The sequence below is a fragment of the Falco naumanni genome, chromosome 1, assembly GCF_017639655.2.
Source record: "Falco naumanni isolate bFalNau1 chromosome 1, bFalNau1.pat, whole genome shotgun sequence".
Taxonomy (NCBI): Eukaryota; Metazoa; Chordata; class Aves; order Falconiformes; family Falconidae; genus Falco; species Falco naumanni.
In genome coordinates, this window is record NC_054054.1 from 23,471,227 (window position 1) to 23,497,336 (window position 26,110).

Here is a 26,110-nt window from a genome sequence, read left to right on the forward strand (position 1 = left end):
AACCAGCACTGTAAGTTTATTAGTTAAAAAAAAAAAAAAAAAGCTTCAGCATTACACTGTCATTTTATTTCCCTCCTGTTCATAGAGTAGAACCGTGCAACACATGGGCATCCACTATAGTGACAAGAAATTGCTGAGGGCAATTTCTGATTAGCATTAGGAAGCTACAGCTGCATTGCCATCCTGCAGCCTGCTAGGAGTTCGGGAGAGGGCTTTTTTTTTTTGAGTTTGAGTCTCAGATATCACCAACTTTCAGTAAAGCTCAGTCCCATGGCAAGAAAGCATACAAATCGTAGGTGTATTTAACTGTGAAAGAAACTTGCCTGCGGTTATTTTAGGAAAAGGTTTTCCTGAAACAGGTGAAACAAATGCTGTATTCAATTCTACTAGAAAGCCCCTTGTAAGTAATTCCAGGTAAATACTCATTAAGCAATGTAAAAGTAGAGTTAAGCACTGAACAGGAACTCCTGCATTACATGCTGAGCACCATTTATGACTATGCCAAGAGGCAACTAGTAAGAACCTCTTACTTAAAGACACATTTCCCATTAGCTAATTAAATTAAACTCTAAATTCAGTACTTTGCACTTGCTCTTAAACTGACCTGTTTCATCTCGGCAGTTGCTGGGATGGGGGAAACACATCATCACATTACTATATACAGTCAGTCTGTCTGCGAGCAGACACAGCCCGAGTGGCAAAAAACTTGTATAAAAATGCATGTTTGCTCCAGAATTCAACTGGTCACTGTTTGCCAGGAACGACATCAGAGTAATCTTTTAATACTCCAGCCAAATGGTCATTGTGAGTTTTAAATCGACGTTTCTTCTGAGAAGCGGGTTTCTTCCTCCTCTGAATAGGAGCCTACAAGAAGAAATAAACAGTCGTCAAAAGATCTGCCCTCCAGCTGTGACATCTGACCTGATGTGTGACGCTGTGCTAGTCATCACTTCTGCGAAGAAGAGCTCTGCTTGAACCAGAGGTGGGCAGATGGAGAAGGTGCTTGCTTGTTTTTGCAAGTTGCAGCACCATTCAATTCAAATCCGGGCAGGGAGTTGACTCCAGGGGCAGAGCAGAGTCTCCATACCCCATGCAGAGCAGTAAAGCCGGTGTTTACAAGTCAAGTTTCCAAAAACTCCCATGCACCTACAGAAGCGGGTCCATAATTCTATCCACAATTCCATGCTCAAAGACAGATTTAACATACAAGGAACCCACGAAGAGTGCCTACATGCCGACAGGCATTAAAGCGTCTAGCAGAAAGAGGACTAAGTTCTGTATGGAAAGTCTCTTGTGAAAGGACAGTTTGAAGTCAAGTGCAGAAGAGAAAAGACATGGTATATCACATACAAATAAATGTAAAAAAAGAATTGTTTGGAGCCAGGAGGAAAGCATCTTTGGAGAGCTTGCAGCTTTTTTGGCCTCCCAGTAAAACACAAGCATATTGCACCCAATTTGGAGAACAGTGTGTGTGTGGTGAAAAGCACGTTACACGGTTCCCATCAGGATTTCAAAAGCTATTTAGCAGAAAATAAAAACTTAAAACACTGACTCCCCCGGCCCTCTCCCAGAAAAGTAACTATTCTTCTACTCCTAATGTATCACACAGCTTCAAGCAGAAGATTCCACTTCGCATCTCGCAGGGATTTTCTGGCATTTGCCCTCTTCTTGATGCTGCTTAGATTACACTGGCTTAAACAAGTTATAAAAACACTGACTACTGGCTACAGCATTGTTTTTTGCAGCTTCTTAAAACTGGTCACACGTTCCCCAGCTACACAAAGCAGCTGTGCATAGGCTCACCAATGTGTTTTGGAATTAAGACTGCACGGTCAGGAAGGGGGAATCTCCTAGAAAGATCAGTAATTTGTATCTCTTACTATTTTCTTTGGTCCGGTTTCTTGCATGGAAGAAATACCCTGCCGCTTCAGATATTCTTCAATCTTCTCCTCATCCATGGAATCCACGGGAATGCTCCTCCACAGCTTCTGAAATTCTGAAACACCAAACAAACCCTCATTTTATATCCCAATGAACAAACCCTGGGCAAAGCTCCCACATGAAGGGAAACAGACTTGATTTCAAATGCTGAAGTATTCTGGCATGTCCATCTATGACCGTACAGATGCAGCAGTCCTTACCAACAGGCACCTAATTAGCACAGCCTTTACCCATTCCAAATGCCAGATGCACTTCCAAAAAAACCCCCAAACTACCACCAAACCAACAAAACCCACAACCTCCAGCCAACAAAACAACCCCCAACACTTAACGGAAAAAAATGAGCTGATTCTCATCCACACTAAGTGCACTCCAGCATCAGGAGCACCCACAGACAACTTGCGCTTTTAATGCTAATTCGCTACAGTCTCTCTTTTTGCCTCCAGCATCTCCCATAGCCGTGTTAGACTGTCAATGTGTTTTATAAGTTTCAGTTCAAAAGGTCTTGGTGAAGGGTAATAACTAACCATAAATGGCAACTTCATTTACGCATCTTCAGCTGCCACTGTCTTGGGAGACTTGTCATCTCATAGTCCAATTTACTGAAGATTCAAGACATTCACTACAGTGGGTTTAAGCTCATTTATACTGTAATATAATACATACCAAGGTGTACAGATAATAAATTACTAAAATTCCTCTGGTGTTAAAAAGAAGAGAGATACCTTAAAAGCCACAGCAGCAGTACAAAAGACAGAGACAGTAAGTCTTAATTAGAGCAGCTGCCATCTCCCTGCACACTTTCTGCCTCATGTAAAGTTTCACAGAGCCTCTGGAATGCCTTCTCCAGGCAGCGGCTGGTACAATCCCACCTCCCTTCATTCCCCAGGCAGTAAGTTAGATATATCCTGTCAGCAGGTTTGGCTAACAAACTATAAATAAAACACGAGGCACACATAGCAACGCAAGATTAAATTTTTCCCTTTATTTCCAGATAAATTTAGTATACAGTTGTCAAAACAACCACAACTTCTGCATGCTGAAGAAGCTGTCCTATGCAGCAGGCGATGAAACACTCCAGTGATAACGGTCTGCCAGATATATTTGCTCTAGATACACTAACAAAACGGCACCTTACAAAAGGTGTACCTAACAGACTTGGTTTCTGCACTTGGACCAGTTCCCTTCCTAATGCATCTTGTTTTTCCATGAAAGCACATGCTTTAAGTCTCAGGTCTTTCTTTCTTTTCTTCCCACTGCCAACAGTAAGGGGCTGTTCAAGCTTTTCAGGAAACAAAAGAAAGGAATTTTGCCAGTGAACAACAATAATGTTCATTTTTGGTAATGCAGTGTTTCTGAAGAGAACCAAATCCTGTCCAAACACTGCTCTGGGTTACGCGGAGATAGCGCGCAGCCTGTTTCTCATACAGACTACACAGCACAGCGGGATCACTCAAAACTGTAGTTTTCAGATAGCTGAATGCCAGGACTGACGCTGTAGTCAAGACATTCTGTCTGCTCATCCATTTTGAGTGTGATTCCGGGCTTTCGGAATAGCTTGCAGTGCCTACTATCGCGGATCATCTCTCAGCTAATCCTGTTGTGGCAGGTGGAAAAGGTTACGTTATGATCAAAGCTGAACAGGCAAGAGCGATGAGCACTCAGATCAAGTCTTACAAGCAGAAGCCTGCACAAGGGTCCTATTGCATCCTCCAGACTGAGCAAAAATTGCTCTTTCAAGCTATCTCCTTTCTGTTCATGCCCCCTCTCTGTCCTCAACACCCAAGCTAGACTCAGCTGGACACCAAGACCCAGCGTGGCGCTTGGGAAGATGAATCAGACGATGGTGCAAACGCACTATAGCACTTTGTGAGTAACCATATTTCAAATCATGCGTTTGTGCAGTTCATGCGTGAAGTGACAAGGCTGCACATAAATGCATGACTATTAAACAGATCCCAGTCAGAGACACTTTTAACGTTGTGTTGTACTATCCTGCCTTTGGCTCTGCACAGATGCCTGCTGCAGAAGCTGAAGAGATGCAGGTCAGTCCTCCAAGATGCACAACAGGCACGTGTACACGAGGTGATAGCAGATAAGAGACTTGATAACTCTGAACTTTCACAGGACAGTGTCCTTTTATTTGTAACATTCTGCTACAAACACAGATAATGTTTGTAATGTACAATGACACAGATAATAAACACATAAACTCCTTCTTAGAGTTCATGATATGCAGACAAATATGCCTGGGTGGAGGCGGGGGAAAGGCTGAGGATTGGTGCTGAAGGTTAAACTGGTCTACATTCTTCTGGGGAACAGAAGTGAAAAATTAAACACTAGAAAACAAATGGTCAGCTCTTCAAGGATCAACATGCACAGAAGTGCAGATCACAGTTAATATCTAACCACAGCATTTTGCATTTCTTGTAATGCAGCAGTTATACCATCATTACAGCTTCTCATTCACCTTTTAAACTTGGCCAAGAAATATGAATATAAAAGTTACCAAGAATGAAAACCACAAAGCTAAAATGGACTTTACATCCAGATAATTTAATCCACTAACTGGCCCCACCAGAGTCACTAGACAGTATTCTGCAACTCCATTCAAAAATTCCTTCATAAATCAGGCTGCTTTCAGCAATATTGCTTTGATTGCAGTTACAGCAACCTTCTTCCCATGCTGAAGCTCCACGTAAGGCATTAAAATACCTTATTGCCTAGGAAAGGCAGGAGGCACAACAACACAGTACCCCCTGCAGAAATACTGCTTGTTAAAGAATTGGTTCAGAACTAAAACCACAGGATAAGATAAAGGTGGAGAAGAACAGAGAGCTGCCACCCTTCAGATGGCTGTGCATACTAGCTGTTTGCATTTAGGGTGCCATCTAAAGGGGAAAGGAGATGCATCTATCATCTCATCACAAAACCCATTTGGTCTAACACCACACCCTGAGCTAAATGCAAGAACTGAAGAAAGAGAGCAGCTGCCTGGCTGGCACTGAACCGTTTCCACATTACCCGTCAGATTTATTCAGAAGTCTCCAAGGACTATGCCCCTATGAGCTAGTTAAAGTTTAGACCTTGGGAATACACTACTGTGTATACCGAATTACTGTGACATCCCCTCTGAAATAAAAGAACCTATGGCAAAAGCTGGCAATACTACAGCTCTCAAGAAACAACCGTCTGCATTTGTAGCTGTGGTATTTCTGCACCTCAAAATTCATACCCTTGACCCAAGACAGGAAGAAATTTCTCCAACTTCTTTGAGGGGAATTTGAAATCCTGCCACCCTGGCCTTTGCTGTGTGGCTCTGAGCAAAGGGGGTCACCACTCCTTAAAAGCAGTAGTTCACGAGAGGTGCCAGGGAGGAGGAAATGGCAAGTGATGACCCAATTACTGTGCTCCACCACCTCTGGAGCAGTGTCCATGCTTCTGGCTGGCCAGGCAGGGGATGCAGCGGGCTGGCCTGTCTCTGTGGAGGGGAGGAAAGACAGAAAGAAAAATGCTGTGATGAGCTATGTGTCTGAAGAGCAGACAACAGCAACAGAAGGCAGTTCCTAGAGATAGTTTCAATATACCAGGTCCATTTTTCACAGAGTCTTTCTTTTCTCTGTGGATAGGGCACAGGGAGTTCGGTACTGGTGAGGAACGGGAAGGGGATTGTTGGAGCAGAAAGCTCAGCACATGCTGGCCTGCTTCAGCCAGGCATGGAAAACAGGTTCAGATGCACACATTCCTACGGAGCACGTTAACCATTACGATTACAGACACATTCAATTTTTCTTCTCCATGTCCTGCCAACAACTAGGTGATCTTTACACCATCAGAGCATGGCAAAGGTGAGAGACTCTTCTATCAGAGCACTAAACTATTTGATAGATCAGCCAGAACAAGCATGTAATATATATGGAAGGAAAAAAACCTGTCCAGCAGCCAAGACAGTAAGGCTTCACCTGGCCACAGCAGGCTGCATTCAGGCAACCTGACAGTTCCTCCTACTGCTTAGGCTGCTAAGACAAGACAGAGCCCAGAAAAAAAATCCCCTGGGGAGAAATTTCCAGACAGTTTCTGGGCAAAGCAATGCAGGTGCTGTGAACCCTCAAGGAGACCACGCGCATTTTCAGTGGAGCTTTTAAGTCCTGATGCCAATGCAGATCTTCGCCAGGAGAGGCAGAAAGGTGTGATCCCAGGAGCAGAGGCAGGTGCTCCGTGTCTCATCTGGACTATGAACAAATCCTATATGCAACATCTTGCAATTTGATCAGTAAAATATTTGAACTCAGAAGCAGAAGCTTGACAGAATCAAGCTTCGAGAAGCTTGACAATCTGCTCACATTGCAGGCTGCTCCCTTGCTCCTCCAGATAGCTAACTTCTGGTCTTTCAAGCAATGAGAGGAGGGAATGAGACCGAAAGCTGATTGAAAGGCTGGTTTAGATGTTTGCTAACATCTCCAGCATCACGATGTCTGTGTGCACAGACCGAAAACAATGAGCTCTGACCAGCAGCCACCAACACACAACAAAGCAGAGGGTAGCAAAACAAAGATTTTGCAAACACCACCTTCTCTCCTTGAAATACCCAAGGGGTAAAGATGCAGTCACCTCAACTTTACTGCATCACAAGATGCCTCATATAGGAAAACAATTTGTGCTGACATTCCCTGAGTGATTATATCCTTAACATGCTCCCTTTCTATAAATGCTTACATTTCTGGAACAAAGTCATGGGTAAATGGCTGCATGGTGACTTCAGTGCAGCTTATCCTGCACTTCTGACTGCCTCACCTGCTCTTGCAAAAAGGTTGAGATGGCTTCTCGAGATAAACAGCTACAGCACACTGGTAATAAAATCTGCCAGAGATTAAAACCAGCTTAAAAATCTTCACTGAGCTGAGCCAAAATCCGAGCACAAGACAAGAACAGACAATAACAGGGCAGAAGGGAAGAAACAACGGAGTAGCAGGGAAGACGGAGTCCTGCTTCCTAACAGTCCCAGGGAACACAGGACTAGATTTATACCAGAAGGAAAAGATGCGTGACATTAAGTCTGTGCTGCTCCTGGACCACCTTGGAATTCAAAGCCAGAGCTATAAGTCATCGCTGATCCCAAGCAATTTATACTGTTAAATTTAAGAGGCTTTGGCCATTCTTTAAATCTCTTCAAAGGTGCTTAGGAAGAGTATTAAAAAGATGTATAATTAAGTACCCGATTTTTTAGGCATTAAAATGCTTCCTATATTGCATTCAGATGTGAAAGATACCATCTCTAACAGTTAAGCAATCCGACTGGCCTTTCAGCATTCAGCAGCACGGGGTGAAAGCTTGGTTCACATGCAAAGTGCTTAGCCCCAGCACAAAAAGGCAGTGCTTTACTTGGCTGAAGCACCTGAAATCTAGCCCGGCTTTTATAAACGCTTTCAGCTACACACTACTGACAGAAGATTAATTAGTCAGGAAGTCAAGAAGGAACACATGCAATCTGAACCTTCCTTGGCTAATCACATAAAAGGAAGAACAAAAGACGTTCCTTACTGCAGAAACCTTCTCCAGTACCCTTGAGATCACGACAGATAGGTACTGCACCACTGCTGCAGTACACTGGGATTTATTTTCAAAAGGGGAGAAAGAAAAGCTTGTTCAGCCAGCAAAACAACTGTAGCAAGGGCAGAGGTAGGCACTGCCAGAAAGCAGTTCCACTACTTTAGACGGCAAGCTCCAAATTGCCCCATCAGCTCCTCTTTCTCCACTGATACTGACGGAGCTCAGACAGCGGTGGGAGAAGACGCCTGGCTTTTAAAGGATATTAATTCCAGCCAACTTCTGTTCAAAACTGGAGTGTGTCATACGGGCAGAATCACGCACTGAGGAGCGCAGAGCCCTTATTTCTAAGGATAAACATTAAACTAGAAACATATTTTGAACTGTCATCAGCTGTTAGATCAAAAAGCCTTGACAACACTTCAAGGCTTATTTTGCAGTCTTCTAAAAACTTTGTTTTAACATTGCTGGAGATAATGAGCTGAAATAGCACCGCTAACGCAGAAACGTGTCATAACTCATTCTGTACGCAGACAATTCTGCCAACGACTCCCTGAGAGACATGCTTCTGGTACTCTGGAAAGAATCATAAAGCAAAACTGCTCCGGAAGGATGGCTTTCCTTCATCACAGGATAACATGGTTGGAAAAACGACCCGTTCCAGCTGCAATAAGTGAACCCACTCAGGGGTGTTTTAAGAGTTGTGGCATACACAGGCAGATCACAAAATTCACAAAAGAGAAAGTATTCTTGCCTCCTTTCAGAACAAAGCATCATCATCTGTACCAAAAGAAGAAACAAAACCCAGCAGGAACAGAACTTAAAAAAAAAAAAAAAAAAAAAAAAAATTCCCTTTCCAATCAGATGGGAACATGCTGCCACCTGCAGATGTAAGCAAGCAACGCCACCTCGAACTACAAACATCATTAAGACACTGCGGGCTTAAATGCCTGCCTTCATCGGCAGATCGAGCCAAATGACTTAAGCATTTTGTTTGAAGGGGTTTTAAAGGTGGTTTCTTTTTTAACCTTTTCCCCCTTTCGCGGCAATAGACTGCACTGCTTGTTCCTAAACAAAGATCAGTGCTGGGCATACTAAAATACCGCGTATTGGACATGAACAGCCTTAGATTCATACCAGCACCTGATAAAGAGATGGCAGATGTCTCTTGCTATGTCTTAATAAAATGTGCTCTTTTATTAAATTTCACAGTTAATCCTGGAATTATTACGAACTAAGAGCAACAGGGTAGCGATCTCCCTTTGATAACTCTTTTAGGATGGTTGGGTGCCAGTTATCTGGAAAAAATTGCACAAGAAGAAATGATCAGCAATCATGACTGTAACACAACCTGTAGCTGTGAAAAATTTAAAAGCTTTGCCTTAACAGTCACTGCAGCAGCACTGACTTCTAAATGTTTTGACTGTGTTCAGATCCCTAAAAGCTGTGGGCTGATGGACTGAGGAGACACTATCTGAACAGGATGACAGTGTTAATGGTAAACTCATAGGCATTTGGGAGGCCAGAAATTCCCCAGTGAATGCAGACTGAAGGCTTGTAATTCTGCACTTCACATACAGTTCTGACTGCCACTATCAAGTGACAGAAATTACGGTGTAAAGAGAGAGGTTCACTTCAATATTTTGAAACTATTTTTGTATTTTTAAATACTGTAGATGTCACAACTACTTAATTATCTTTGTGGAAGAAAGCTATTATTAGTGAGAGTACATGTGTGGTATAACAAGTAAGTTAATGATACACATTTCCAGTTGCTTAATTCTATTGAAAATAAAGATTCTCTTTGAGTTAGTCAAAGAAAAAAAGAGCTTTATGCTTTGTCCTATGGTCCTGTAAGTACAGCAGTTCAAGTTTCTATCAAAACTCTTCCCTATTTTTTTTAACCATAATGTGACATTTTGTGTTAAGATGGCTTTATGTAGCAAGTTACAAGAACAGTATGTTAACAACAGAAAGTGTTTGGTGTCGTCAAGTTATTTAAAATAAGATCTTTCGACACAGACTGCCTTCTCCTTTCTGTACTTGCAAGCATCTGATGTTGACATAAATGTCATTACTGGAACACCCCCCGACTTGTGCAATTGATTTCTGTGCATAAATAGGCACATTGCACCAGAGAATTTTACCACTATTTGTCAGACAGTAAAACACACGTTGAACTTTGGAAATCCCAAATCCACTCCAGCTCTAGGCAGCAGCACCACCCTACATCTGTGCTTTCCTCCCAGTTGTAAACTACCCCTTCTCGGGACTTCTGTTCACATCTCCCTGTTGGCTTCCTCCTTCCATTCCATTTGTGGCTCTCATCACATTCACATTCACCAACAAAAGGCACGTGATTAATAAAACCCAACAAACTTGCACCCAGAAGCCATTCTTTTGGGTTTTTTTGGCTGCCCTTTACACACCAAAATGTTAGATGCCATTTTAGTCAGTCAGCTGATTTTTAGTCTCTTCTGTACTGCTGCACTTGAAGAGAACTGTTGGATTCCTTGTGCCACATTCCAATGTAACCATTATAAAGCAGAGGATATTACCCTTGAACTCACTGGCTAGTCTCGTTAGCCTTGTGTTAAAATGAACCATTCTCCTGCCAGGTATCGGATATACCCAGTATTTCATTACCACCTTAAAAGACTGCTTGCACATAGAGATACTGAAGATGATTTCAAATCAGCTATCATGGAAACATACGTAAACAAGCACCTACCTTCATCCACAGTAAACTGACAGCTCTTGTCATTGTAGAAAAGAATTTTCTTCTTATCAGGGCGATTAACAAAGATGATCTGGTCCCCTAAAGCCTCGAAAACCAATGCAAAAGAACAACTCAAAATCACTTCATTTCCAAGGATAAGGATTCCAACTTGAACAAGAGGCCAATCTTGCGCTACAGAAAGCGCAACAAACTATAGAGAAGCAGCAAAGTAACTGGCAATGAAAAGCATCCAAAGTGGATGCTGACGATAAATCAATTATGAGATACGGAGGACTGAGATCAAGGTATAAAAGCAGAACTAAATGCCTACAGTTGGAATGTGGTAGATCAAGAGTCTTTTTTGAGAAAGAACTTTGACAGCTGAGCTGAGACATCAGGCCAAATCTGAAAGTAAAGGATGAAATACAGAAGAAGCTACAATATTAGAGTTTCTGAAATAGCTTTGAGTTATCAAAAGAACAGAAGCAACTCATGAGAAAATTCTCTCTTAGTCCCTACCTCCCCTTCAAAAAGCAAACTGGAATGGGTTCACTGAATCACAGACGTGTGCTACTCACCTTTATAGCTTTCTGTGCATTGGGTAGCCCTTCCTCAATATCTTCTAAAAGGATTCCTCCCAGCCCTCGCTGGTCATGCTTGTCCAAGAGCCTGAGCAGAGCCTTTTTATCTTTCAAATTGTACTTGGGTTTGAAAGCATACTTCCCATCTACAACTTCTATTTTCGGATTGTTGACTAGAGCCTGTAATAGGGACATAAATTTTAAACCTTGAAAAAGAGCACATGCTAGTACTTTTTTTCTAGCGTGCTTTTGAGCAGCTAGGCACATCAGCCATGCGTTAGAGCTGCCAGTTTGGAGGTTTGAGTTTGAAACGCATTTTAAATCCTTGGATCCTAGATCCACCAGCCTAGACATAATTCGCCACATCAGAAAGCACAAAGCACCAAAAGAGGCTTAACACCAGTCACTTAATGCCTTTGGGTTTGAAGGTCCATGAAGCCTCTTATGGCAGAAAGCTGCACACGTTCCTTTTTGAGAAAGGAACAAAAATAAAAAAAAGAGGGGATGCAAAAAAGTGTGCTTCAGCTGAATATAAAGTGCAAACGCACAACTCAGCATATCAAGCTCGGGTCATATGGATGTTACGAATGTGAAAGGCATTAACCTGGGATGAACAAAACAGGAGTCAGTCTTCCCCAACTGCTGTCAGTTGGCACCAGCAGCTGTAGAAGAAATTGAGAAGAGCAGACCTCCTGCACAGTAGGCTTTTACTTATGCCAGCTTCAGAGTGAAGCTGCAGAAGTTCACAGACAACTGAAATGATTTCAGCTATGCTCCGAATCAGTTTTGCTGTGCAACCAGTACCACAATGGAAGTTCACCTGTAACAGAGGGCAACTCTACTTAGTTTCTTCTGCAGATGCCAGCCTGACCCTGAAAGGAGAAAGAGAAGACAGACAGAAAGAAGAAAGGAGGGAGAAAACACCTGTAACAGAGAAGGTGACTAACTCTAGTGCTGCAGGGGATTTGTTTACCTTTTCCCATCCAGTAACAATTCAGTGATAATTTTATAAACACTTCTTGGGAGGAGCTTTTTAATTTAATCTTGATATTCTGGTTCCCTATGGAAACAACCCGGGGCTACCTTGTGAAAGCCTTCAGCAAAGTCAAGCTTCCATCACAACCAGCACTGCCAGACTGGAGGTTTTGGTACCCCAGAATATTAGTACTGGTAGCAAAGGAATGCTACAGGCTGTACCAGTGAAACCATCCTAGTGTTACCATGTAGAGATTTTTTTCCCATGCCTGAACAGCCTTTACTACTCTGTTGTGAGGATTTTAAATACGATCTGAGCACAACCCAGTACACCAATCAAACGTAAATCCCAAATATGGTATCATGCTGATTTACTAATCTTGAAATTCCACAAATACATTTGGGTCAATTAAGCACAAAGATGAATACGGTGGCAAGTTACAGTGAATGGTAAAAATGAAACTGAGCATCTAGAGTGAGACCTAATGAACTCCAGCACTGGAATTTGCAGATGTATCATCCCACAAATTCAGACATAAATTTCACATCAGAATTCTTCATTTCAGTATGTAACAAAGAAATGCAAGCCTATGAATTTTGCACCATACTCCTTTGGTTTAGTTAATTTAGCATCCTCAATATTGGAAGAGCTCTTAATTTGAAATATTTTAAAACCGAAAATTCCTTAAGAAAAACAGCTTGTTTATATAAAATTAGTAATGAATAAAATATACTCTTTGTGTAACAATTCTAACAGGTCCTTAAAAATGTCAGAATAACTTTCATCACAGTTACCTCAATAGCAAGAGGTACACCACAGACAGACATGTGAATCAACGTAGTTTCTTAAAGGGGTAATTGTATCTTTGTAGAGCTTGTAATTAAATAAACGTGTATAATTCAGGTTTACCATAATACTTTATCTCTAATTAAAAATCTAAACATATGTTTTCTTTACCTCGCTCATTAACCATTGTTTCTGTTTGAGTCCAATATCTAAATGCTGTGTTTCATCCAAAATCTCTTCTAGGGTTAATGGATGCGTATCACCACGCTGGTGCCGAGTCTGGAAAAGTAAATAGGATCTATTAGGGTTATATACTTTTTCTATTCAGTGCCTCAAATATCATAAAGTAACTAAAACTGGTATAATGTGATGACATTTTGCAAAACAGAACAGATGCAGTATACATAACATGAATTTCAATTCAGGGCTTTTGAAAATATGAGGAAAAAAATTAATACCAGCTGAAATTGATGGCGAAGTCATCTGTCAAGCACCAAATTACATGTTATTTTGATAAATAGCTCATGAATCCTAAAAGCTGACAGAATTTTGCAGTTCATATTTCTACTGCAAATAAACAAAAATATCCCGGTTTTGAAGTGACCTGGAATATGCAGGATTTCAGTAATGGAATAACATACTGACCGTTTTGTTTACTGACAGCATTTTTCATTTAGCCAGCGGTTTCTTGAAATTCTCACTCTTGCAATGAAAGAACTTTAGAGTTTGAAATATTCAGCATCTTTTAGCTACCATAGGGGAATAAATAAGTCAAGCATTTAAAAACATGATAATTTTACATCAAAATACCATACCTTCATATAATTCACTATTTTAGCAAGGACTCCAAACTTGTAGCCAGAGCCTCCTGAAAGGGCTTTCAAGTTAAATGATCCATTGCTGTGATCTACACAAGAAGAAAATAAACAATTAAACGACGCTTTCAGCTACACCCTGTTGGCTCTGCACTCCCGTCTCTTTTTCAGGCTACTTCCATAGCCTTCAGAATTACAGCTATGAACAGAAATGCGTGTTGCAGGAGTGGCCACCTTCAGAGGACTCCATGCTAGCACATGTGTTGATACAGACCCACGGTTACCTGTCAGCAGACACGGCTCTGGAACACTTCCGAACAGAGCTCCATGAATATAAAGTTATTGGGGCTTGACCTTTAAGAAGTAATGGCAGCATTACTACCATAAGAGTACATGTTTAGTTCTGTGGCTTAACATTCCATAATTATTTATGCTACATTAATTCACGCTGAAATAATGTGCTGCATTTTTGCTCAACGATTCGTTCTACTGATAGCTTCGCACTGAGGAGATAGGCGCAAAAAAGTTTAACTTATTCCCAAAAGGTATTCAGTGGTTACACACCAGGTAAAGGAAGACTGTTTGTGGTGCTGGACTATTTTACTTTTTTTAAAGTAGCTCTAGTGGAGAATTTATTAAAAAAACAACCATAAATTCAAAACAATTCAACTTGTTGCAGCACTGGAACCAACAATTCATAATCCCTTCTGTTGTCAAGTCTGGTTCTGTTTTAATGTATGGTGATGTCTGCTACTGTGTAAAGCTTGTTTCAGCAATTATTGCAAGGTTGTTAATTTTTTTTTTTTATTAACTTTAGCTATTACCACAGCACATTAAACAGAAATATCTACAAACCACTATCAAAAGCCACAGGCCCATTACCAGCATAATGTTGCTCAGACTTAACAGTAACAGCTTTTCAGAATTTCAGCTACTCCAGAAAAACAACACTTCCTCTTTGTCATCACAGGGATTTTTTTTTAATCCACTGGTGATTTATAATCACATTTGACAGGACAGTAGGTATCTCAGAGATACTGAGCTCCTACTATTTATGTGGAAAAATCAGTTGAGGGAGAGAAAAGAACAATTAAAGTTAGTGCGCTAGCTGAGGGCGAGGTTGCAGCGGGTGCTGAGCAGAGCTGCTAAGCAAAATCTTTGTTCTGTTGGGCAGCTGGAGGATATGGATAAGACTGGTGATAAGGAATGGAAGTGTTCTGGGGTTTGTGATGGTGAAAAAAGAAAGAAAAAAAAAGAGAAAAAAAGATAATAATAGTCTAGAAAACGCACCTAAGATGTTTGACGAAGGCCCATTGCCCCCACCGAGTAAGCAGCAGGCTGAAATATCTGCACTGCCACATCTGCACTGCATTTAAATTTAGATGCCCTTGCCAATTTCCTTGCAGGAAACTCCAAATAAAGTTTCCAAAGTCACTATGCTTCAGGTGAATTTTTTTCACGTCCTTCCCACTGAATCTTAGCCTACTCCTAAGTTGATCCGTAAGTCACTACAAAAAGCAACTATGAAGTGGGAATTCTGGATGTAGTCAAAATTTCAAACAAATCCACTTTCAATAATTATGGGGAAGTCTTCATGGAAACCAATGCTAGTATCGTCAAAAACACAATGCTGAAGGAACAAACATCAAATGTAAAACTTGGCAACTGGTAATTGTGAAGCTATTATATGACATCATATCAGAGTCTTTACATAGCACGACAATTCTAAAATTAACGTAGAAGAATCAGTGTAACTCCAGCTACAGAAGAACATTTCATTCTGGTTACTAGATGAAGATGGAAAAACAGAACAAAACAAAGGTCAGCTCCCCCTGAAAATACAGCCTGTAGGGATTTTCCCCTACAGGGTTCCTTTTAATCATCAAAAACTAATATCTATGCAGGACATTTTATAAATAAAAAAATCCATACATGTAACAAGAGGTCTACAGTGAACAAAATAAATTCAGATGTACAACAAATAGTTAAGATGACTTATCACATATTTGTTCCATCAATTGAATCAAGAAGATTATCTTGTTTAATCTGCCAGGCTACAGCCTGCCACAGTTCATGACAAGTAAATCTAACCACATGGTGAAGCTGGAAATCTACAGATATTAACACTTCAAACGTCACAGCTTGACCGGCTGCTTTCCAACGCAAAGCAAAGCAGGGTCACAGCTACCGTCGCAGTCCCGGCACGCTTCTCCGCTAACAAGCTCATCATGTGCAAAAAAGCATCCCGAAAAGGAGAGCAGGAAGGGGTTTGTTTCTTATTCAAGACAGTAAGAGTCAAATTTATGAATGATTTACTCCTGGGGTTGAGGGCTTGATGCAAATGAGCATAAAGGAAGTTGTCAGCAGCATCATGCTCTGGCCAATGGTAGGGAAGCTCCATCTTAGCTGTGCCATAGGCTGCATTAAAAAAAGGGACCAGAACAGCGCTCTTTCAGCATCCTTTCAGACAAGAGGTAGGTGTGTATCATTTTATAACATTGTCTTAGGTTTATCTTGATTACTGAAAGAAAATATGCCTGTAACCTACAAGCCTGTAAAAAGCTTCTTAGAATCAGAATGATTTTTCTCTAGGTTTAGCAGGGTTTTATTCCGCTGAATGCAGAGGAGCTTGTCTTGCACTATCAGACAAGCACTTTCACCATCTGTGCACTAATGGAAAATTGATGACCACTCCATCTTACAGAAGAGCTAATACACCAAGCCAAGAGTCAGTAAACAAAATGGATTTCATGCTTACTGGGGAGGTAGCTTGTTTTCTGTAGCCTCACATTCCTTGTAATTGATTCTATATGTTTTTACAGAAATGACAGTGAAAGGATTTTCCTTAAAACAAAGACAGCTAAACCTGAAATTCAAGAAATGTATCTCCCAAGTGGGTATTCTGTAAACCGTATCAATTAGGCTGCCTGAAAGAGATCCATGCTCGTGGCTATGCTAGAAACCTGTTCTAGAAATTTGGTACGTTGGGGTAGGAAGAAAATCCCATTGCATATTATTATCCTTGTAAATACTGGAGCAGCGATCAATACAATGCAAACAGGCAGGTTAGAATCCATCTGAGATTTGTAAATGCTATTACCCCAAGATGTCTATTCAGTGGTTTCTGAAACAAGACTTCCTCAGTACTGCATTGAAATGATTTTTTGCCAGTCATTTCCCTCTGCTCCATGAATGCGATTTTAAATAAAGCTGCTCCTCTGCAGTGTCTAAAGACGATGATACTTCTAAATTAAAACCTAATGCAGATATCACAGAAACCAATTCATAAAATATTTAACTCGCTGCATTTTGGATACATACAATAGCTGAATTGCATTCAAATCAGGCTGGCTTACAAGATGAATTTAAATTGTGCCCTTACAAAACCAGTAAAACTGCATGAAACCAGGACATTTTTGACAGCTTTCAAAGACGCTAACCTTATTAGTGCTGTGTTAATTCTGAAGGCTCGGCAGTGGCTACTTCAGTCTTGTACTTTAATAATTGCAGCAATGAGTAGCTGATATTTATCTGCCTCGCCTCATTCAAATCTAAAGAGATCATCATCCTCCTTGAGAAGCATGAACCACCTCTGACATGGGCATTAAAATCCACCTTCCTGCATAAAAACGAGCTTCTCTATGCCGTGCAACCCGCTGCCCTAATGGTGGCTGTGGAGTGGGAAGGGGCTGGCTGCTGCACTGCGCTGGCAGCCGAGCAGCAGGGACTCCTGCCTGGGGAACCATGCGGAGCTGAAGATGCTCCTCTCCTCTTGGGAACAGAGCTACCGCCTTGGCCGGGAGCTGTGCCAGCAAAGGGTCCCTGCTACACAATGCAAACACGTCCAGCGTCTCCAGTGGCCCCAAGTCTTGATCACTTTTAGCAATGACTAAAATACCAAATTTCTTATCAGCAGAAATAGTTCTTTTTTTTTTTTGTGCCTGGTGTTTACAGAGTGAGCAACTGACGTGTAACAAGTTCCAACAAAATCCTCAGTCTCAGAAATCTGTTTAAAAAGTTCAAAACAAAACTCCTCTCCTTGCCTTCCCTAGAATATTCTTTTGCCATCTAAAATATACATTTAAAACCTGCTTGTCTTACTCCTCAAAAGTGACTCCAAATCCTTGTACTCAACCTCCCTCCCCTCTCTCACAGATTTCCAAACAAGTCTTCAGATCACCCCTTCAAAACTCCTCCTGACTTCTAGCTCCATAAAACAGGCCAGCTGAGTTTCCTTCGTGGACTGTGCCCAAACCAAACCATGCTCTCAAAGCCAGGACCCAACTCAGCTCAGGAGTATTTTTAGTTTGGATTTGCTCTGTAAACTTTTTTTTTTTTTTAACAAAAAAGACAACCAACCAACCAACCATTTAATTAATCCTATCCATCTCAGTCACACTTTGTATATTCAATTACAAATTTGTGTATTCAATTACAGATTTAACAGGGGAAACAGTTCAGTTTCTGCAACTGCTCCAATAAATGTCTGTATCAAATACTAATGCCAGATATCTTCCCAACAACAAAGCTGTTCCAGTTCCATTTAAAACCATTAAAGGCAGGATAACAAACAAAATATATAATATTTGAACAATAAAAATAAGACATACATTGCAAGCTGGTTTGGCTGCATCATCCTGGTTTTCACAGCATCCTTTTTTTTTTAAATAATGCCTCAAAAACAACAACAGGTGCTTAGATTGCTTTAAGTAATCTGTTTTAGTAGACACCATCACACTTCGCCTTTGTCACTTCCCATTTATTCAGGCTTTTTGTAATTTTCACTGTCTAAACAGGTTGATTGCAGAATTATTGCTGGGATACGCAAGGTTCATTAAAGCATTACCTGTGAGCACAGTTTAACAAACAAAACATCAGCATTACCCCTTTGTTCTGTAGTTTTGATTAGTGAATGAAATTAAGCTAAACGTGGGTAGCCAGCACCATTTTGTAATGAACTTAGCTAGGTTTTGCTTTGTGTCCAAAGCAAAAAATCTTTCATTGAGGGATGGAAATAAGACTCCAGATTTCTGCGAAGTTACCATCTTGTCTCCCTCTTCCCCTTTCATAATTCTAAGTTTTCTGGGACGCCCCAGCAGACAAAAGCACATTTTGCAACCTGTCCCTTAGCCAGCATGCACTCACCGAGGGGCTGACGTAGGGCACCAGCTGGCCTGTCAGTGCTGCTCACCACCATGTTTCACCTAAAAACTCCTTGCTATTTCCTCAAGAGAAGAGGGAGATCTGACTCAATCTCCTTCTTCCACACCCAGTTTTAAATTGCCTGAAGGATGAAAAGGTTATTACAGCATCCTACAGTACGCTACAACAGGTAACCAGAAGTTACTGTGGCTCCTTGGATGTTTTTTATTATATTAGGTAATACACCAAAAGCACTGTAAGTTCCCTCAGTTCTGGGAGGCAATGTCAGGGAAAGAAGGAAAGTGGGGGGGTAAAAAAAAAAAAAAAAAAAAAAAAAAAAAAGAGATGCGTAACTGTGAAGATGTTATTGCCAAACACCTCACCTGTGTACTTATCTATAATTCAAAGAAACATTCAGAGACAGACAAAACTGCTTTTTTGTTCTAGATATACTACAGAAATTACTGAAGCATAGCCTACTTTCACACTGCTGTGCAAAGGTCTTTCTGAAATGGCACATCTGGACAGCAATACCATTTACACCAAAGGCTGAAGCTAACGTGTTTCATCTCTCCCCCACACCACAAAGCAGTCTTTTCTTCTGCTGGGTACAGTGTTGGACCACGATGACATTCCTTTTCTAGCAGTTAAGCCTAGAGAATGCAGCTGAGAATAAGAAATCAGAACTTCTTCAGGAAGGGTTGAGTTTTCCTTGTTATCAGTCCTAACGATCACGGCACCAAGAGCGGGCCCAAGATTCCCAAAGGTGCTCAGTGCCATTCAGGCAGCTGCATGAAGCAGCTGGATTTCTTGAGCACAAACTTCAACTCAACAGTGGAACAGCAGGGGAATGAACACATCAGGGAATTTGGCCTTCTGAAGTCAAAGGCATGTTGCAGAGTTAACAAGACTGTGCTAATAGGCAACTCTAAAAATAATGAGTTTTAAGGAACCAGGACTGTTATTTTGTACAGGAAGAATGACTGACAGTTCAGTTCCATTCTTTGGAAACATCCTCCAAATACTTAGGACTTACACATTTTTTTAAAGAGTGATTTCTTTCTTTCTCCCAAATAGGAGAAAAAAACCAAAACCCAAACAAGCAAACAAACTCCAACGACATTAACATGTAGTAAGTTCTAATAACTCAGGTATGGGAGGGCGCTACTGGATCTCCTGTTTTTCTAAGAATGCCAAAAGAGCGCTGAGGGCTTTCACACTGTGCAAGTACCAACCTCAACACAAACAATGAACAGGTCGTTGAAACCACTGTATACCTTGAAAATGATCTTTGTAACCTTTTTGCCTTTGCATATACTTGAAATAAAGAAGCAAAGCTCTCCCACTGCAGCATAGTTTACCCTACTGATGCATGCATGGACTAGTCATCACCGAAATAAACATTCCAGACAAATCACAAATCTGTACATTTGGAGTTTGATACTTTTGTGTACAAACAGGAGTATGCAACAATCTATGTTTGTAGGAGGTCTGAGCACTAAGCCTGAGCTTAAGTTCTTGCAGTTTGGGATAAAAATCACAGCATGTTCTTGATCAAGAGTCCTCAACAGCTTTGTTTTTCTGTTTCAGCTCCCAAATCCGTGAGAGCAAGCACGCCAAGAGAACTCTTCAAGAATGGCAACCCTCAACACCACTCACTGGAACGAGACTACATCCATTTCCCAGTATCTGGGCTTTCAAGTGCAAAAAATTTACCCTTTCCATGACAACTGGAACACTGCCTGCTTTATTATTCTCATCATATTCATCTTTACTGTAGTTTCTCTGGTGGTGTTGGCTTTCCTCTATGAACTGCTAGACTGTTGCTGCTGTGTGAAAAATAAAACTGTGAAAGACTTGGAGAACGAACCCAATCCTGTTAGAGCAATGATGAACAGCTTCAGAAAGCATGAAACAGAGGTGGTGTAGGAAGGACTGAGCATCAGCACGTTGAAGAACGTTTAACACCTTTGAATGAAGCCTCTTGTACCTTACGAATAAGCAAGTCACATGGGTTTGTTTGTTTTTGGTTTTTTTTTTACTTAAATATAACAGCAACAGTTATCATTTTATCTCTGGATGTGAACTTGAGTAATTGGCAAAGGCTTTCCGAGTGCTTAGCAAAAGGATGATCTGTTGCAATGTTACAGGGGAAGAAAAGATTTTTTGTTTTTAAATGAACTTTTGTTGTTTATATTGAGTTACTAGTATAGATCTTTGTCTACCCGAATGAACAAATGTTGCCTAACATGCATAAAACTATGTTGCTTAACTGGAGAAAATGTTTATAAAAATGCTCAACAATCTGATCATTCACAGTGCAAAGACAGAGCAGTGTCCTCCACACAGAGGCAGGAGAGACATACAAGGGGCGAGAAAAAAAGATACAGAATAGAAGGGTTGAGTGGCAAGAGATCCTGTGAGACAGGAGAGGCTGATGTGAATTTTTGGCTTTGGCTGATCTTCTTAGTACGGGTTTCTCACTTTTAGAAGAAAGGGTGGTGAGAGGAAAAGCATGCCAACAGGAAACATTTCCCTAAAATAGTCTTTTCTAACCTCCTGTGGTACAATTTGACCCTTTCTCCCTCCCCTTCACCAGTTCCAGAGAACCACTCTCGCCTTACTTTGCATTCAGCCTGTTTAAACAACTTCTGGGTGTCGCGATGCGACTAATGCACTACCTGAAGAACACGTTTCCACAAAAGCATACTGTAGTGGTACTATGGTCTAGAAGAAACAGGGACATTTTTCTGCCTCAAGGCTGCTGCCTTACTACCACAACACTACAGGGAGTCAGACACGCTGGATATATCACCCCTATCTTAACTTTTCAAAGCTGAATTAGAACTGACCAAGCTCTTGCCAAGGAACGCAAGCAGACAGGTCGCAGACCTTCCACACCGATGACAGTAATTTCACTCAGCCTGCCCACAGCTTTTGGGTGCCGACATGCTTCACAAAGGAGGCCACACCAGGATAGGCCTTGTGCTAGAGATGGCAGTATGGGTACACAGCGAGAAGTGACTTCATTTTGCACAAAAGAATCTCCATTTCCTTCATCAGCCTGCTGACGCAGCCCAGAGAGTTCACACTCATGCCTTCCTCACAAACCGACCACATAACACTGGCCTCTAGCTCACCAGATGATTTTTCTTTCGTAGACATGTTGCATCTATGTATTTTCAAAACCATAAAAGTTTTGCAGTTACAAATTATAACTGTCAAAACAGCATCCAACAGCGTGGCCATCAGTAATGCCCAGTAAGTCTTTTACACTCCTGAACCCATAGAGAAGCAGGCCAGCAAGCAACATCCCAGACCAAAGCCGCATGTGGAACAAGGTATTTAACTATATAAAATTCTAATAATATTCCTGTCATCAGGGAAACAAAACCCACCTAATGGCCAAACGGACCAGTAACCTACAACACTGATATCTTAGTCTATTAGCGTCAGAAATACCTTTGTGCCACCACCAGTATCTACAATTACCTCTTTCTCTTTTTAAAGTATATAAACTCCCCCTATCAGGTTCAGTATGCTGAAGTTCCAGAAGACCTGGACACAATGAAAGACTTGCTAACTTGACTCGTGTTCTTCCTGGCTGGCAATATGGAGTCACCAGATACCCAAGCCACTACTAACCAGCACAGCTAGTCCAGTGATTCACCTGGAGAAGCCATCTCCCTCCTGCAATCAGAAAACAACGCAACGGCTGCTGCAACCATTCATCTCAGAGACACTTGTTACAGTGAAGTTTCACCAGTACCAGTCCCACATGCAGAGAATGCTTTTACCTAAAAATCAAAATATAAGCACAACTAATGGAATCTGACACCACAGGTACAAGACCGCTCAGGATTCACACCAAGGTGTATGATGAAGATAATGTTAGTGATGATAATGCCTTCTGCTCTCAGGAATACTGGGTGGATGCCTCATTACTTCTGTTGTATTTGACAGTGTCAGCCCTGAAAGACCGGTGTCCTGCTCTAACAGAGGCAAGAGTAGCCAGCAGGACACACTGAATTAATTAACATGCCTCTTTCCTGAAAGCAAACGCTCCAAATGGCAACAGGACTGCTAGCCACTTGCAGCGTTCCCACAAAACACTCATCCTCGCTGCACACAAGAAGGCAGCGTGCAGGAAATAACACGGCTAGCCTCTGCTATGCTGCCTTTGTGTTCTTATGCCTTCCTGAGAAGCACACGCAATGAAAAATCTTGGGACTCATTCCAGCTACTTCACAGATCTATAAAAGGGGCTGGGTGTCTGCACAAGGAACAGAAGGCAAAGATCTCCCCTTGCACAGCCCTAGCGCCTCAGGACGACTCTTTCCCACATGTAGACTAAGTCGTGAAACAGATCCCGGAGATTTCAGCTCTTGTTTACTGTTGGCTAAGACCATCATGACAAAGGTCTTAAGATGAAGACTAAGACCTCAGCCACAACTTACTATTCATTAATAAAAATAAATAAACAGATACGATCTATTTCATTTATTTTCCAGTTACTACTTTCAACCAAGTAAACAAGGCAGTTTTGAATTTTTTCAAGTAACTTGTTTGAATAGGAATTTCGAATACCATAGTAATAGCTGTTCCCACTAGAAAGATTAAAACAAATCTTCATACACAGGCCAGATTTAGCTATGCAGTCATTTGAAGATTAGCACAATTCTACACCTCTCCTCCCCAGAAAAGCAACAAGGGCGGGTTCTCTGAGTCACAGAATCACAGGAGAACCTGCAGGTGCTACACAGCCAGAGATTATCAATCTCAATACATGTTCATTGTGACTGTGACATTATTTATTGTCTTTGTGGTCACTACACAACAAAACTAGGACCGATCATCTTAATTTTGTTTCTTCAGGTGGGATGGGGGATGGGCGGGAACACGGAGGGATGGAGGGGGACGGGACAGGGGGATGACACACACAGGGACGTGAATTCTTCAACATCAGGTTTTTACTCCACCTCCCCAGGACCCATCTCTGACACACGCACATCCCAACAGGCACCTAACAATCTGGTGATTCAAAGAAAAAGTGGGGTTTGAGGCACAGGACTTGGACTCTGCACCATCAAGGGGCTATTTGTGCTGCTTGCAGCTGCTTAACCTGTCCAGTCGCTTGCCATACTGAACACTTGCTCTGAGTCAGTTCCCAAGATCAAGAGGGAGAAAGTTGGTCCGCTCACTCTCCATGAATTTTCTTCCATCCTTGCTGCTTCTGCAGTAGTTAGTGAATGCTCTCCAGGGGGAAATGAAAGGAGGCTGAACTCATTCTGCAAGGAAGTGTTACAGAAGCCCTGAAACCTATCTGATACTGTCTGGAACAAAGCCAGGAGAATGAAAGATAAAGCACGTTTCCTCACAGTCACGCATTCCTATTTGTGTAAGCTAGTCATTTGACAGCTGCAGAAGCACTTAAATAAACACCCAGGCCACAAAACCACAGAAAAGAAATTACACTTTCTTTATCTGTTCTGCTGCTTGGCCACATATCTACTCAAATCCTGCAAATCAGACTCACATTTCAACTGTCTGACCTCTTCCTGACTCCCCATCCCTGTTTCCCAGCAAACTGCTCTCGCTCAGGACATGCAGTTTAGGATATTCCATGTAATATTTTATTTGGAGAGGGGAGCGTGGCAAAGGGACCAGCGGAAACCTGGCCTCCCTTCATTTAGCTTAAAATATCTGGCTGATAACTTTGTTTGGTGCCCTAAGAAGCTGGAGATACATACGCAAACTCCCTACTCATCCCCTCAGACAAAAGATGCTCCACCCCACCTATCATCCTCGAAGTTTTTCTCGGTTGTTTTCAGCGCTATTGTTTTTTGTGGAGTTTAGAAGACAGTCACACGTGGTATTCAAAATACGAGCACGCAAGCAGTTTGCACAGTGGAGTATTTTGTGTTTTAGTATCTCCCGACATCTGATTTGACCATCAAGAGTGCATCCAAGAACTGTCAGTACTTTCAGAGAACTGAAAAGGCCACCCACGTGTAATTACATGTCTCACGCTGTAAAAACAAACACAGTGCATGCCACTGTGTGCACAGAAATACTCTCCCTGCTGCTCTAGGTGCTGCACTTTTCATTTGCTCCCACCATTTTGGTGTTGCTTTATCCACTGCTTATTTGATATTAAGAGATGCATTATCAGTGCCATTGTCTCAGAAAACTCCTGACCAAAGCAGACAGAAACCTACAGAAGCCCTGGTGTTCAGAAACAGAGATTAGCTCCCAGGTAAAACAAGAACGACTGCTAATCACAATATGCCAGCTAGATGAAACATAAAGTCACAAAATCCATCTCAGGGATGGACAGCCTATGACTTACAGTTAACGAAATAAAGTTTTAGGTGCTCTCTTGCCAGAAAGACAGAGAAAAGAATGAGATTGCTGTTACTGCTTGTCCGGTGGGCCCAGCAAGCACTGAAATCCACACACCAAAGCTCAGCTTCATATGAAATATTATTTTGGTAGTGGTGATTCCTCCAACTGAGTAACAAGCAAACAAGTCACAGGACGAGGCCTGACACATATATGTATTAGTAAAAGTGGGTTTCCCTTAGCACAAGTTAATTTCTTAACAAAAAGTGGTAATCTAAGAGAAAGAATGACAATAGCCACTAACAGAAATCACAGATAAACTGACTCACGCTAATAAACCGCAGCTTAGACGCAGTGGAAAACACTAAGCAGCTGTTGAACAGGAGACTTCCACCAACCTGTGTTTTGCTTTGAGCTTGATGAGCCACCTTGCTCTACCTTTGCTTTCTTCTTTTTTGAAGAAGAGGAGTCAGAAGATGGCGCTGGACGTTTTTCTACTGCTGGTGTGGAGAGGGCACGCTTTTTGAATAGCTCTCGCTCTCTCAATAAGCTTGGATCCATAGTTCTGTCATGAGAAGAAGAAGGGAAAAGAAGAAGGGAAAAGACAAGAAACAGACATTCGAGTCAGTAAGACATTTAAGAGTAGGGATATCTGTTTATGAAGTTGTTCGTATCCTTCTTTTCCCGTGCACGGACTTTGAAGTTAAACCGGGACGCCTGAGACTGTGGTGTGTCAGAACGCCACCTGAGCCCCACGGGTGCAGATGGGGGGGATGGAGCAGGACATTTCCCAACCAGCCCTCACGTCCACAGCCCTGCGGGGAGGCGCCGGGGCAGCTCGCCGGCCCGACCCGCGCCGCGGCACCGCCGAGCCCGCCCGCTCGGCTCCGAGGCACCGGCCTCCACACGCAGCTCTGCGGCACCCAGCAGGCAGGGGAAGCCCGCCCGCCCCTCGCCGCCCCTCAGCGCCGCGGGACAGGGCGAAGCCCCGCCGGCGGACGGGGGCCTGGAGCAGCACCCCCCCGCTCCGCAAGGCCGCAGACCCCCCCCTGCCCCTACCAGAGCCTGGAGCCGCCCGGCCAGGGGTCCCGCCGGTCCCGCCGGTCCCCCCCCGCCCCGCGCCGGCCCCCGCGCGCCGCCTCACCCGCCCGCCGCAGCACCAGGCGCAGGCCGAGCGCCGCCGCCCGCCGCCTATTGGGCCATGCCGCCTTCCCGGCAGCCCCCGCGCCGCCGCCACCGCCGCCCGCCCCGGAAATGGGAT

General features: G+C 42.4%; 2 protein-coding genes across 4 annotated transcripts; one reads left to right on the forward strand and one right to left on the reverse strand.

The window, feature by feature from the left end:
• On the reverse strand, positions 1–26,082 carry GTF2E2 (general transcription factor IIE subunit 2). 2 transcript variants are annotated; one of them, XM_040585652.1, is made up of 8 exons: positions 25,994–26,080; positions 25,248–25,414; positions 13,366–13,457; positions 12,722–12,829; positions 10,786–10,968; positions 10,220–10,313; positions 1,881–1,996; positions 1–864 (listed from the first exon to the last, which is right to left on the reverse strand). In XM_040585652.1, the coding sequence occupies exons 2-8, from the start codon at positions 25,408–25,410 to the stop codon at positions 745–747; spliced, it is 876 nt and encodes a 291-aa protein (XP_040441586.1). In that variant the 5' UTR covers positions 25,411–25,414; positions 25,994–26,080; the 3' UTR covers positions 1–744. The 2 variants fall into 2 exon arrangements, with proteins under 2 accessions (XP_040441586.1, XP_040441578.1); XM_040585644.1 differs by lacking the exons at positions 1–864; positions 1,881–1,996 and adding an exon at positions 2,907–5,422 and having other exon boundaries at positions 25,994–26,082.
• SMIM18 (small integral membrane protein 18) lies at positions 15,369–22,983 on the forward strand. 2 transcript variants are annotated; one of them, XM_040585694.1, is made up of 2 exons: positions 15,369–15,843; positions 20,098–22,983. In XM_040585694.1, exon 2 carries the CDS (start codon positions 20,143–20,145, stop codon positions 20,434–20,436), a length of 294 nt encoding a protein of 97 aa, XP_040441628.1. In that variant the 5' UTR covers positions 15,369–15,843; positions 20,098–20,142; the 3' UTR covers positions 20,437–22,983. The 2 variants fall into 2 exon arrangements, with proteins under 2 accessions (XP_040441628.1, XP_040441620.1); XM_040585686.1 differs by having other exon boundaries at positions 15,371–15,839.
• Positions 26,083–26,110: the final 28 nt, after the last annotated feature.

Bases quoted from the DNA above. Each gene is read 5' to 3' on its own strand.
- SMIM18 (XM_040585694.1), top strand. From the start codon at position 20,143: ATGGCAACCCTCAACACCACTCACTGGAACGAGACTACATCCATTTCC.
- GTF2E2 (XM_040585644.1), bottom strand. From the start codon at position 25,410: ATGGATCCAAGCTTATTGAGAGAGCGAGAGCTATTCAAAAAGCGTGCC. The intron at 12,830-13,365 runs GTATGGTATTTT...TTACTTTTCCAG, and splicing joins AAATAGTGAATTATATGAAG to ACTCGGCACCAGCGTGGTGA. The intron at 5,423-10,219 runs GTAGGTGCTTGT...TCCCCTCCACAG, and splicing joins TCAGTTTACTGTGGATGAAG to AGACAGGCCAGCCCGCTGCA.